This window comes from Cygnus atratus, chromosome 22, assembly GCF_013377495.2.
Source record: "Cygnus atratus isolate AKBS03 ecotype Queensland, Australia chromosome 22, CAtr_DNAZoo_HiC_assembly, whole genome shotgun sequence".
Taxonomy (NCBI): Eukaryota; Metazoa; Chordata; class Aves; order Anseriformes; family Anatidae; genus Cygnus; species Cygnus atratus.
The window spans coordinates 5569224-5584331 of NC_066383.1; the positions used below are offsets into that span (position 1 = coordinate 5569224).

A 15108-nucleotide genomic window follows, 5' to 3' on the forward strand; every position below is an offset into this window, starting at 1 on the left:
GCTGAAAAGTACCTGGTGATGGGGAAGCAAGATATTCCAAGTATTCCTCATTCCACAGGAGTTGTTATATGAAAATATTTATCAGAATAGTCAGACAACCATAAAAGAAGGAATAAAAGGTTGAGTTTCAGAGTTCCACTAGGCAGCAGCTTTTTTGTCCCTACTCTTTTGGAGAGGAGAATGCAAGAATAATGTGTTGGAAACTGGGATTGGCTGAAATTTGGCTGAAATTTTGAGTATTTGATGCATTTGAGTATATTTGACAGAAATCACTTAATTTCAGGGTTACTGCTTGCTGTCTAATCTGTTTAAACCGACTTTATTTTAACAGATTACCTCGCCAGCCATGGCCGTCTGAGTGAGTCTGAGGCCAGGCGCAAATTCTGGCAGATCCTCTCGGCAGTGGAGTATTGCCATGGCCGAAAGATTGTGCACCGTGACCTGAAGGCTGAAAATCTTCTGCTCGACAACAACATGAACATCAAAATAGCAGGTACCCAGAATGCAAATGATATTCAGTCACACCTGATTTTTGTGAAAGTTGTTCCAGCAATTCCCTCGATGCTACCAAAGAAATCCTGCTGTGCCTAAGGCAGAGAAAATCAGAGTGATAATACATACAATATCTTTGCACGATGGATATCACAGTGCACATAGCTCAAAGAATTCCTAGATTAGCTCTATTATACTTTCAGGAAAAAGGAAATAATTTTTAGAGTTATAGTTGGTTTTTGTGGGTGTCATAACATGCCTATAATGCTGCCAGATGTTCAGGTTAAAACAGAGTTAATCAAATAACTTCTTTCAACGTTAGAAAAACTCAAAATGGAAGCTTATTGATTTTTTTCTTTTTGCATGCATGATTTCATTTTAATTATAAATTTAGACACAGCAGATGTTGCTAGCAATGGAAATCATTTTGTCGGTTGTCAACTCATTACAATTCCACGAATCCTTCCATACTGACTTTAGCCTGGAGACACTTGAAACGGCAAGGCTAGATAACATCTTGATTTGGAGGACTGTTGAACTTCAATCATCAATAATACAGGAGCAGGAAAGGAAGACTAACTGCTGGAAGAAGCTGGTTTGTATTGGTGTAAGCCTGTGAGTTCAGAGAAGGAAGTGTGAATAGACTTTCAGTTGGCTGAGAAGGATGAAGTGATGAAACGTTTCTGAGTTATAGATCACGGCTGGATTATTTTACCCTTGAATTTCCTCTCTGGCATTTCTGAAATGGATGAACTGAAAATGTATCTAGATCTCTTATGTTTTCTGTAAGGGTAAGGCTGCAGAAAAGTGTTAAATGTACCAGCAGATCTCTAAAACATGCTCCTTCTTATCTATGGAGTATGAAGACAGCATCCTGAAAGATTTTGAAGGAAAATTTAGCACCTGTTTAATTGGTTAGCATCTGTCATGAAGATTCATCCCTTTCTCTGGGATACTACAGAAGACGTTGGGAAGACTAAGCATTCAATCTATTTATGGGGATTAACTTCTTCCTTAGGAAAAACCTTTTAAATTCTTTCAAGTCACCTTTATCAGAACGGGAAATCAACACAATCTTTTGCAGTGAGCACTTCACGTTTGAGATCAAAACTATTGCTCGAGCAAGAATTTTATCCTCCTCTTAACCTATAGTCATTGCTCATAAAACGGGTTATTTTTGGATATAATATGCGATGTTTCTGATGGACTAAGAAGGATTTCTTACCAGTGTATGTATTAATGGGGCAGCTTTCCCAGATCCTGGATGTGTTTGTTGCTTTTGTATTGACCTTTACTTTTGTCTGTACGTTGGAAACATTCCGTTCTCCATTCCTGTACCCCCACCTTCCCACCTCTAGCATGTTTTTCTAATGGCTGAAGAGTTTACCGAAAGGTTAAGTAAGGGAAAGGTTAAGGAAAATTGTGATGTGCGTTGGAGAACCGTGATTTGAGTAGATTATTAGGCTAATTTTCGTTAGTCAAATCTGAATGTCAGGCGTTTTGTTTTGGCAGAAGGAATGGTGCATAAAACAGGTTCTCTGAAGCTAAAAAGGGAAGCCTAGTAATCTGGTCTTTGATGACGAGTGCTCTGTATTTCATGGCTCTTTAGCATGTCAGAGTGGGAATTTTACAGAAGGTTCATGAAAGCAGTAAAAACGGTTTTGTTGTTTAATGCTTCATATAAATAGCGGAGTTTTTGCTGCAGTCTCTATTTGATTTTATATTAAGCTATTTAAGGCTATCTTTTAATTTCCTCTATTGGAGGGTTTCATGTTACTGTTGAAATGTAATGATATTAAAAGTTACTATCGTAGGAAGCAAAAGGATTTTACAACTGTTGTAGCAGGAAGGTGCAGTTCTGGTATGAGTTTGAGTTCTTACTTAGGGCTTTTAATGCCTGAAGAAAATAAAAGGAACAGTGTAGGGTAGAGATGATGTCTGGACTTGGTACCAGAGTGGCCCAAGTATAAGTCATGGAGCGGGGCCCTCATCAGTGGTCTCTCTTCTGTGGATGTCCTTAGCACTGTAGGCAAGCACATGCCCTGCCTCCATGAACACTGCAGTGCGAGCATAACACGGGCTCCCAAAAATGCTTTCTCAAAGGCATCTCAGGAGCCCTGTTACCCAAGGAAAGGTTAGAGACTTCGACTGGTCTGTCACGGGGAATTTCGATGCACAGGTTCTCCAGAGACTCGGTAATAACCGAAAGCACTGATAAATGGTTGTTACCAGATTCCATCAGCTGCTGCTGCCTCTTTTTCTCCTCTTGGCTGCTCTTGTGCTCTACCTCTGTATTGCAGAAAGCTAATTACAGATGGTCTGTATGTAAATGATCACATTAACTAGTGGTGATTCACATGGTCTGTTTCTTTCGCATAGCTCTGTCGAGCTTTATCAGATTGATAGCACTTCCCGTGTCCAGCTGCAGTGATAAAGTAACTGGAGAAGAGTTAAGCTTGCCAGAAACTTTGTTGTGAGTTGTCCCAAACCAGTTATTTTTCTCTGCAAAGGAGATAGATGATAAACCATTCTATGCAATTCATCTGAGATTTTGGAGTTAGCCAGCACTGCACAGATCCCCGAGAACAGTCTCTTCCAGTGGCTCATATTCTTCATGGTTCATTTATCAAATTGTGCAAGAACAAAGGGCAGCCAGGATCCCAACTCTGATAGCTAGAATTACTCTCTAATTAGAATTAATCTAGCAATTTAAAAACAGCACAGTAACTGATGAATTATTTTGATAGAAAGCTCTGCGGCATCGGTGTCTGCGTTGGGCCCAGCACTATGTGTGGAGCTGTGCCTTGCTGAGTACTGCAGGCAGCTATGAAATCCACGTGGATACTCGTGGCCATTCCAGGCTCCTCTTAACTTCCACAGGATCTCTTGATTTATTCTGATGGCTTCTAAGTCTTTTACTGAAGCTTTTAAACTTTAAGAATACAACATTTTCAGTTAAATACTGAAACATGCATAAAGTTATCTCTGTATATCAGCTAGTAGGAGAATCAGCTAAGACTCAAAAGTAAGCATTCCTAAAACTATAAGCTGATGAGACTGCCACCTTTTATGTTTAAACAAGTAAGCTGGATTGAGATGTAATGCTTTTGTGTTAATACTGCTCTAAAAGAAAGAGGATAGATCGAATTCCAAGGATCTTTCATTTCTCTCTTAGTAACTGGGCAAGAAGCAGGGGATGCATAAAGAACTTGAGGTGAGAGCTTTGATACTGTTATGTTCTAGAAGATATTAGGGAGTTGGGAGCAAAAACCTCAAACTTAAATTTGAGCATATGTAACATAAAAATGGTCTTAATCAGATAAAACGGCCAGTGAGAAAGTTCCAGCTGAAGACTCCCAAACCAGGCATTCTCCATGAAATTTGTTTTTAGCACTGGCAAGGTAAAGCTCCTTTGTTCTTCTCAAAGTTGTTGCCTGTAGGCAGCCAGTTTGTTCATGTACCTTTTGCATTTTGCTGGTTTCTGAAGGGATCGCAGGGGCTGGATTTCAGTGGCTGATTGCTGATAAGCTGTGCTGCCATCAGATAAAACTTGTTCGTTTTCTATGCAAAGAGATGCCTCTGCAGCTGCGAGCAGAAAGTGCAGTTTAGAATTGGGGATGGAATAGTGAGGTTCTCTCCGTGTCCTTCCAGCCCCACAAAACTGCCAGATTAAGATGCTTTATAGATGTGTCTGCAGAAATCATTGCATCCTGATGGTAAAGCTACTGCGTGCAAAGCAGATCAGGTAGGAGACTGTTATTTTGAAGGAGGTTGTAGTGCTGGCTTGTCTTGCTGGTGGACAGTAAAATATGCATTGACGTCAGAACTGGCTGATCAGCATTCAGTTCATGAAGTGGGTCAGGTTTGTTTCTAACACACTCATACCTTTCCTTTATCAGTACCTCTCTCCTCCCGATTATCTCCTCTGCTCGCTCCTATTGCTGTTGTAACAAAAGATCCATGTGGCTCTGTGAAGCCAGGCTGATTGAATCCTTCTGGCAATTTTAGAAGAGTGGATTAATTAGAGCTCGGAAGCTAGAATCCCTTCTGAAGGATTTTTAGAGGTACAAATTAAAGACCACCTCATATTGCTAGATGCACAGCAGAAGTTGCAGTGGCTCTGGCAGGGAGCTTCTGTTTCTCAAATTGCAAACTGGTCTGAAATCTTACTCTGCTTCCATTTTTAACGGGAAAACAGATTCCATTTGAATGATGTATGTGCAAAAAATTATACCTTCTAAATTCAAGATTATTCTAAAGAGGGTGATGAGATTGAGAAACAAAATGCCCCAAATGTTGAGAGGCAGTATTTGCAGATTGCACAAACATGGAGTTTATTCAGCTGAACACAATGCCGTAAATGATTGTATTTTTTTAACGTGCAGATTCAGGCAAATGTTAAGAAGATAAAGATCACTCCATTATATAATCTCAGTCCTCTGGTAACAAGTCCAATTCCAGTCCTTTTAGATTTCCGTGGCTGGCATATGTTTTGTGGAGGGCTGGCATATTTTCCTTTAAATGACAGTAATGTTCTTAAAATTCATTTCTCTGGAATGAGAAACAGTAACACTGTTCTTAAGTTAAAAACGATTACCTTTGATCCAGAATGACTGCGGTAGATCAGCAATTGCAAAGCAGAAACAAGGTAGGGGGGAGAAAAAGAGAGGCTAATGATTGTTTTGTCCTTAATTGAATCCTGGCCGCTCTAACACTTCAAAAAGTGGGACAACCACACTGACAGTGCAGTAATTAAACACTGAGGAAGCCCAATGGATCGAGCATCCAGTATCCTATCTAAACCTTTAACTTCTTCTTTGAAATGGCTTTAATGGATCCTATTAATTCTTGAGGTCCTAAAAAAATGGTTTAACGTAATTGGAAGAAACAAGTGTGGAAAGTATGATGGAAACAAAAGGAGGTAACCGTAATAATTTATGTACCCTAGCAAATAATGCTGATCTCCCTGCACAGGTAATTATTTTGTCTAACAATAGAATGTAATTGGATTTCTAAAGATAAGAGCAAATTGCTGAAATATGCATCACTGTGTTTTTAAGTTTTATGTCACATGAAAACTTACAGCACAAATTAATAGGTACCTGGCTTTTACTGTACTTTTAATTGTTGATGCATGCTATTTCTTCAGCAAAAACTTCAAACTGAAGGATACTAGTGTTCTCTGCCCTTGAAAAAAGGCAAGAAATTGAAGTTACAGAGCTGCAGATCAAAGACAGCGTAAAGGAACCGTTTGCCAGGTTGTAAGACGTACACTTCTAGGCAAGGTGCACAGACTCGTGAGGAAATTCCCTACTGGCTCAGATCCATCTGGCAGCGACGGGGAGAGTACACAAAGCTGGCCGCTTTTTGCAGCCTGCTGCCCTTGTACTCATTTCCCTGAACCCCAGCAGCCAGTATTGTTTTATTGGAGCCTGTATAGAGCGCACCCTTGCCTTCTTCTAGTATCAATTTATAGACCTTTCATTTGTGGGTTTGGCTAGTAAAACTTAATCATCTTTGCCATCACCAGACCATCAGATGGAAGCAGACCGCTGCTGTTGCACTAGACAAGCGCTGTCTTTATGGCATTAAATTCTGTGATTTGTTGCTCAGGAAGGGAGCAGAAGGTTGCAGCCTTGCAAGGACAGTGCCAGTAAGTTGTAAGACGTCCTTGCTCTTGAGCTACTTACGGTAATTGTAAAGAAAACTATCGTGTTACGAAATTAAGCATGTAAAGATAACGGCAAAAAGCAAAAATCCCAATTATAACATAAACCTGCAGCTCCTCTAATACTGACCAGTCATACTTAGAGACTTTGTTCTGTCTTTTGCTGTTGAGATTTGTTTATTTTTCTTCCTGAAGTGGCTTCCACATGTTCACATTTACCAGAAACCTAACGTGAAATCCAGTCTGGATAGGCAAAAAGTTTCCCTTTCTTAGGAGCTGAAATCTCGTGTATTTCCAGGCAGGTCACGCTTCCTGTAGCTGTGTTTACAAATACACGTACACCTACTTGTGAAGCTGGTACAGAGACTTAGGAGGGTGGCACCTGAGTAGGAGCTGCAGTTCAGAGATAAGACTGATATTTATCTGCAGTGCTTAGAGGATGTTGAAAACCTGACGAACTCGAGATAAGGGAGAGATCAGATCTAATGACACCTACACAGATGGCAGAACGCTTCTGAGAGAAGAAATTGCTTCATGTCTCCCGAAGTATTGTCAAGGTTGCCAAGCCAATGATGTATGAAGAAAAGTCTCCTCAAAGAGAATAAACAAAAGTCTGGGTGCGATAAGAAGAAGGCAGGTGACACACAATTGGGGGATTTTATTTGTTTTAGGAGATTCTGTTGTTGCTCCCTCTGCTACTGCGACTTAAGTTGCAGTTGTTTCAGAACTGGAGGAGAAAATAAAAGGAAGGATGGCATGAACATTACTTTTAGTGGTTCCTGTGTGGATTTGGAGTCTGAGCTGACCTTGGCCGTTTGCACCTCTGGATCGTGGTGGCACGCCAGGGTGCCATTGCGTAACGGTTCATGCAACTGTGGGGCCTTCGGCGTGCTTGCAGAGCATGACGCTGGCTGTTATGGATCTCCCGTGTGGTCTGACCTTCAGACGGCTTCTGGCATTGGAGCCTTCTCACGGATAGGCACTGGGGCTCTCTGATGATGGCCAGGTCCTAAAAGTTCACTGCTGTGACGCCGGGTGTCTGATTTTCGGGCTTTGAGCCAGTACAGTGACCTTGGACTGACGCTGGAGATTGTACTCTCTTGAGAGTTTCACCTGGAACAGGTCTTTGCAGTAACATAAGATGGGCTCTTGTAACAAATGTTAATTATCTGGAACACTATTTTATGTTAAGGTTAAATTTAGGGTTAATTTTAATTTAACATTGGGTTAAATGGGAATATGAAGCTTAAATATTTGTGTTTTAAATGTCCAGTCTGATTGTTAGTAGTGCAAAAATGGGTGAGGGATGGGAGTGTCCCACATCATCTCAAAAATGATGGTCATTAGCAGTCAGCACGCAGCTACACAAATCCTAAATCCCTGAGGAGCTGGTGTGACTGATTGATCAGATCCTGACAAGGATCTGATTGAATCAATTGATTCAATTGATGGAATTGAATCAATCACTGCGGCCAGCAAGCTCAATCATTTGTATTTGAACTAGAGTTTGCCTTATAGAAAGCCATCAAATTTTTTTTTTAGACTTTTAAAGTAATCAATCCACCAAATGCTGCTCTGCTGACCTAGGAGATGATACTAAGTCAAACAGGGTAAGATACATCATTAAATCTAACAGTTTCAAAGTTATGCATGCCCCAGAGTCCCTTTATCCAAGCACTTTGCTTAGGTCTGAAGACTCTAATCATCATCTTCCTTCCAGCAGATTCTCATGATGTGTTTCTTCCAAACTAAAGCTTTGGACTGCAGCTCCTTATATGTCCCTAGTACCACTTGAGCAGGTCTGATGTCGGATCAGACTTAACGGTTCTAGTCTCAAATGGAGGCTGACAAGGCTATCTGATGATGTTATGATCACATGTTGCAGAATGTTTTTGAAGATGCATTTACTATGGAAGAACAACGCTGAGAAGCGGTGTTGGTGAGGTTAGATGTGCATTGCTCTATGGAGCTGTTCCTTCAGGATTACTACAAGGGAGCTTTAGAAAGAGGAGTAGCATAATGAGGACAGAAAGACATGAATTATGTGTGTGTAACTGTGGCTGATCTACAGTTACCAGCTGCTTACCTAAATCAAATGGATCACCAGCACAAGGTGTGGAGAGAAGGCTGGTTTGTATTCTGGATGCCCCCGGGAATATAACTGTTAAATGCAATAGTGACTGTTCCTATCACCTTACGGTGTGTGTTACCCACTGTAGAGATTTCCATCCTGAGAGCTGGTTGGATGCATAGTCCTGGCTCTCCATAATTCCTCTATTCTTCCTAATTAGTGCATTTCATTAGAAACAACTAAAAATATATCCTACTTAGATTAGTGGTTCTTTTCAACACAATGGAGACTCGCAGTGCAATGCGGTAAGGAAGCAGAGGTGAGGAAGGCATTAAAGGGGAAGTCTTTGTCGTAAGAATTTACCTGTGGTACAAAAAGACTTGGGATCTCTTCCCAAGCCATGTAGATGTCTTGCTGAAATCATTAGTGAATTCACAGTTAAAAGAATTAATGACAACAGCCAAAAGGCCTGTGAGATCATGCTGTTTTGTATGTGACTCAGATACCTTTAGAACCTGTTGCTTGGCTGTAACCAAATTTGCCAGAGAGCAAAAGTCTCAAAGGGCAAAAACATTCCTGCAGCTCGCGTGTAGGTGCTCTGGCAGTAGGTGGTATGTCTTGCCCATGGATGCAGTTGGAAAAGGAGCCTATACCGTGTTACACGCTAAGGAAAATCTCGACAGGCAGAAGAATTGCTCTTAAAGCCTCTTCAGTTTTGGTGTTCCTGAATCTGCCTCTTCTGCCTGTGTTCACTTTTTGATGTACGCTGCAGGAGTTCTGTTAAATGAACTGCTGGAGCTCTTGTCCTTCTGCTAGGAAAGCAACCAAATACCTTTGTGAAGTTAAACAGAAGGGTACGATTCCCTTTCCACACTGCTCCTCCACAACAATTACAGGTTAGCTTTACCTAAGCCTGGAGAGTTTTTCTGTTTAATATCTCTGTGTTGCTTTGATTCCGAGGGCTGTCTCATGGTTTATAGCTCAGGACGTACAACGGGAGCCAGGCCCTTCCCTCTGCGTAACACAACCCATGCAAACAGCAGTAAAGGAGGTTGGACCAGCAGCACCTCTACGGTGTCTGGTAACCACAGCGGTTATCAGCACTGCTATCTGCTGATCAGCATTGTAATAACATACCTCTGAGGTATTCGGGGGTTGATAGGCCTAAATCAACAGCCTGATTGCTGTACATCAGCACTGCTGGCTTTTACAGGATTCCTCGAGTCACACCAGCATTACTCTGCAGGAGCCTGGGGAGCTCCAAGGGTAAAAGCATTATCACTTCAGAAAAGAAACACAAAGCAACTTGTAACCTACTGCCTGCTTTGCTCCAGCATGCAAAAAGTAGCAGAGCAGCTAAAGCTCCTTCACCCAGGAGCAAACCAGCGCTGAACAGCAGCAGTGTCACTGTGCTTGGTGGTCTTTGCGCGTCACACGCTGATGCTCCGTTCTCTATTTCCCTTGGAGATGCAGCTGACTTGTTAGTGAATTGAAGCAGGTTTGCCTGAAAGTCTTAAATCCAAAGAGTATTTGTCCTTGTTATCAAATCTGTTTCCTTTGTTTTAGTATTAACAGCGTTTGTTGTCACAGAGAGTGGCCCGCAGCACAAGTGGAATAGAGGACTCAGCAGTGCTGCTGGGAGCAACAGGGAGAGGTGCTGGCTTCCCTGAAATCCACGAGAAAACTGCTAGACTTGAGCGGAGCCAGGATTTTGGTTCGTGGCGTGACCAGGTCTACCCTAACATAGTGCTTCGGTTGCTTTTATTGCAGAAGACTGATGAATAAGTGGAGCCATGTATGTTAATTCTGAGTAGTATTACTGAAGGAGCATGTTCAGAATGGCTATCTGCAAGGGATCTATGCGGGACTATTAGGAAACAGAATAAAGAATGCCGACGCAAATGATGTCTGAACCAAGCAAAGGAAGCGAGAGGGATAGCAGGAAATAAGAGGAACTGGAAGGTCTGGGCTGTGAAGATCTCTAAGACACCAATAAAGGTGAAGTGAATGGCAAGAGAGCTACAGATTGGCCACCAGGGAACGGTAATACCCACCTGGAATCCTGCAGTTTGAAAAAAATCAGCTTTAGATAAGTCACTAAGCAAGTTTCCTCAATACTGTTGTTGTTGCTGTTTTGTTCTAGTAAAAAAAACATGCAGTGAAGCTGAAAAATTTGCATCAGACTCGTTTCTGAATTCACCCCTCTGTTTAGTAGTGGCTGTCATTTCACTCTTCATTACTGGATTATTACCCATTGTGACTAATACCAAAGTCCCAAAGTCTGGTTCCATCTTAAGCCATAAAAAGCCCTTTAAAAGAACAGCTCAGTTGTAAAATGGTAAGTTTCACTTGGAGAATGAAGGGGCTGTAGACAATCCCAGGAGCAGAGCTTCCTCCCTAGCAGAAGGCTGCGTGTTTTCCCATGTTTGTTGCTTTTGGCAGAGTACCCTCCTCCCTTCTCCAGGATCGATGCTTTTGTTGTCATTATTTGTTGTTTGTTCAAGGCTAGAGAGCACCTAAAGAAAACTCAAGAAGTCTCAGATGCAGTACTGAATCTCAGATATCTCTTGGCAAGTAAATAAGCTCATATGTATGTGTGATTGTCAGCTCGTTGAATTTTAGTGATAGCTGTTTCTAAACTGGGATTTAGCAAACTGGTAGAAGTTTACTCAAAGTTCCTGCAGGTTGTGAAGTTTTGCAGAGTATTGTAATAATCATGCAGTTGTCGTGAAAATAGCTGTATAGGACATTCAGCATCCTGATAAATGCTTTCAGTGGGAGTAATCATAAATAGATTTGTGATAGAGCCTTTCGTGAATGACGGTGAGTTTCCAGGCCCAGCCCATGCATATAATTATTCGGTTTGTTGTGCAACTGGAGTTTGGAATGACTTTCCCCTTAATTTCTCAACAGATTTTGGATTTGGAAATTTCTATAAGAGTGGCGAGCCTCTGACAACATGGTGTGGAAGCCCACCATACGCAGCCCCAGAAGTCTTTGAAGGACAGCAATACGAGGGACCCCAGCTGGATATCTGGGTATCGTTATTCTTTTTTTTTTATATGGATTCAAGTCAACTTTGGGAAGGTTGGAACAAAGTTTTACCTCTGAGTTTTCTTAATTTGCAGACAAGCTGTTCTTCTTTGGCTTCATTTCTTGACTGTCATAAAATGCTTCTTAACACTAAATTAAATTGAAGTTACCCATCCAGGTGGCTATTAAATGTACGTTGTAGGTCTACGTAAGCACACCAGAGGAAAAACTGTACCTCCTCCAAAAGCTGCCTGGACTGAATGCATGCACTTCACTGTTTTGGTGCATTTAGGATCTTCTGTATTAAGTTTGAATTGAACCTGTAAGGCTTGTAAGTTCTTGACTCTGAGCAACTGAAACACGGTAGAGATGATGACTGCTTTCCTCAGCCACAGTTGTGCCACAAACATTTGTAGTGCAAGCAGCTGCATGGTTTTGAATCTGTGTGTTCATGTGTACTACTCTGTGGAAGAGGACAGAGAGAGCAACCACATTCTTGTGCAATGGAAAAGGGACTGAAATGAACTGAAGAGGTTCTCTGTACCCTTTGTGCATTGTCAGTTTGCTTTACATTTCTTTTTTTTTTTTATAATTTCAGTATTCTGGTACTTACAGTGACAGATTCATATTCTGAAACAAGCAGAGACAGTGCAAGTTGGCAGTCTCTGATCTGGCATTAGGTTTGCAGTGATAACATTATACATTTCACAACACGCACGCTGACATTTTCGTCAGAGCCTGGTACACAACAGGACAGTGCACGATAAGTCACCTTTCAGCTGCTAACCTAATTTAAGTTATTCTAGTCAACAAATAAACACTGTGCTTTTATGGGCATATGTGTGTATGCATCTATCTGTTGTATATCACACACACACATATATATATAAACCTGTAGTAACTGGCACATAAACCTACAGCAGACCTCAGCTCCATTATTCTTTTAAGCAGCACAGGCCCTGTTTGAATGGCAAAAGTGAATCTCCAAGCTTTGGTAAATATTTCTTTAAATACATTAGATCCTAAATCATGAACGGAATAAAAGTGCTACAAAGAGAAGCACACGTGCACTTATGGGTAAGATAACACCCATTATCTTCTTCACTTATCTTCTGAGATAAGGACTCTGTATTTCTTTTGCGACATCCAGTCACAGAATAGGTCTGCTGCAAGTGCTAAGCTGGCAGGAGGAATGCAGCAATCCCCAGTTCAAATTTTGTCGGGGTAAGGAAGGAAATGACTTTTTAAAATACATATTTGATTTTAAAATCTCTGTGTACTTAAAAGGTTTTAAGGTGAATATTAAATACTTGCTTTTTCCCCCTGGAGAAATCCAGTGCTGTGACTCTCTGTGCCAGCTGATGGCATGAGGGCTTGGTGTGGTTATTTCATCTGCTGTGGTTATTTCATCTAGTGTGGCGCTGTATTTTTTTTGGCCTATACTGCAAGACTATTTCCACTTGCAATGCCAATTAACTTGCATACTTTAAAAAATGAGTCTGGCAGTTGGATGAGAGCTATTGCCCAGATTGTCTCCTTTTGCTCATTTTGCATAATCCCTCGTGCTCAGCACTGTACGCAGCAAGGCAGAGTCATTAGGTGGTGTTCCCCTGAAGCTGACTGTTGGTGAAGTTACCAGCGTGCCTCTTACCCAGGTTTTGCAAGCTGGTAAACGTGAAAGGTTACAATTTCTTATTTTGAGTGGCTGCTTGAGGTTTGCTTTTGTTTGAACAACGTTCAGATTAATGGTCTCTAATTGTCACCTGAAGTGGGGGCTCACTTTGCAGGTACCCCTCAGTCACATGCGTGGAGCATCCTGCTAGAGCCAGTCTCTAACACTTTACATTTCACCTTACCTGCTTATCAGCACGAGGTACTGCCAGCCTCCCCATCTGGGGTTAGCTGACAGTTCCTAATGTCTAGGGATCTCCAGAAATATTACTCCTTTTTGTATAAATTTCCTGTTTCTGCAGAACATAATTTAATTTTTCTCTGTGACAGGATTTAGCTAACCAAGCTCAACAACCTTGCAGGTAGCTTGAAAAATGAAATGAATATTCTCTTTTTTTACAGAGCATGGGTGTAGTTCTTTATGTTTTGGTCTGTGGAGCATTACCTTTTGATGGGCCAACGCTCCCCATCCTGAGGCAACGAGTTCTGGAAGGAAGGTTCAGGATACCTTATTTTATGTCAGAAGGTAACAATTTGTCCTCTCCCACTCTTATTATAGGAAACCTTGAATAAATTCTAGAATACTCTCTGCTGCAATACAGTGAAGGGTGGTGCACCTGCCCACCAGATTACAGTATGGCAGACTATTTTTCATTTTGCTAAGAAACACAAATAAGCCTAGATGAGTTGTATACCTCTGCAATCAGGCTGCTGCTGCTAGGTACAGAAACCAGCCCGTCTTTCCTAGAGACCGCAGTGTAGCTTGCCCAAGGGCAAGGAGAGATCTAAAATGGAAGGTGGAGGACCTCTCATCCTACAATGACCGGAAATACAGGGGTACAGGGGGAGAGGCACATTTGTGTAGCAATTCAATTTCATTCTGCAAGGCCACTAACATTTTAATTCGTATAGAAAATCCACTGGGAGCAGTGTGGCTGCTCTACCGAAGTTGTGCATTGGGTGTCTCCTGATTTTTGAGTGTCTGCTAAACAGAAGCAAAGAAGTGCGCGACCAATTCATATGCCAGGCTCTCAGAGTCATGTATCTGGCACTCCCACACGTGACAAAGAGACTATCAGATCTCTGCCTTGCTTAATTGCCTCGTCTGCTGGGTTTCACTCTCCCTCGTGCCTGTTCAGACAAGAACAAACGGGGCCATTTTTGCACAGGGCTTGACGATGTCCTTCAGCTTCCCTATGTTAAAGGGTCTAAAACCTGAGTACTTTATAACAGCTTTCCTGAATCAAATCCCCCTTTTCAGTACACTCCTTTCCATGATTTTTTTTTTGTTTTTAAGGGAATTAAAAATAAGTTTTCAGGCCTGTTGTTCAGGGTTCTGTGGTGCAAAACATTCTGTTCCTCCCCTTTTTCTTCCTGGCTGCGTCTCAAAATAGCCACTACAGAGTAGCTATAGCTGAGCTAGTTAGCTCAGCACTCGGTTGCTTTTAGCAGTGCAATTATGGCACCACAGCAAGCCTTCAGCTTCCTGGCACATTTTGCAGCGTGTGCTGAGCTGTGTTTGTGTCTATGACTTTGCTGACATAAGTACACGAGCTCGATCCAGGTACTTCGGTGCAAGTTGCTGTCCTCGCTGTGCCTGCAGCGCAGATCTGCTCTTTCACTTCCAGCTTTGCTGCTCCCCTTGCTGCTCACACGGCGCTGCAGGGAGTGGGGAAGGGTGTGCCTGGTAGCAAAACATTGAAACCGAAAGAGGTCAACAGGAATAAATAGCCAGAAATCTCTCTCTAAACTATTTGTCAGAACTACCTGAATGGCCTGACTCATGGCAACTGCACTGAAGTGATGTTTTTAACCCTGTCCAATGTGTAGTAGTCAGAAAGTAGCAATGGCCTGGTATATTCAGAATTATTCAGCCACCTAAAGCACTCACTGTGCTTTGTTCCTAGAATTAAAACAGATAAACCTGCTGTCGTAGTCACCGTCTGCTATTCAAAGCCACAGAGGTGTTACTTTTACCTTTGTTTTTGTGACTACTGGTGTGGAAATTTAAAACAAAATTAAAATAAAAAATAATAATAATCCAGATTTGAAGTGCAGCTTTGCCAATCCCTTCCCCCATAAGCCTGGACAAGCTATTTCAGACTGCTAGGGGAGAATGCGAATTAGTCCACACACACAATTCACGGAGGAGTTTTGAAGCTTTATCAGTTAA

General features: G+C 41.8%; 1 protein-coding gene across 2 annotated transcripts in view; it reads left to right on the plus strand.

The window, feature by feature from the left end:
- SIK2 (salt inducible kinase 2) overlaps positions 1 to 15108 on the plus strand; it is a 49698-nt gene that overhangs the window by 19151 nt on the left and 15439 nt on the right. For both annotated transcript variants that reach the window (XM_035555730.1, XM_035555731.1), the window contains exons 4-6: positions 332 to 493; positions 11145 to 11269; positions 13338 to 13461. In XM_035555730.1, coding sequence (XP_035411623.1) covers positions 332 to 493; positions 11145 to 11269; positions 13338 to 13461 — 411 coding nt within the window. The remainder of the gene's footprint in view (positions 1 to 331; positions 494 to 11144; positions 11270 to 13337; positions 13462 to 15108) is intronic.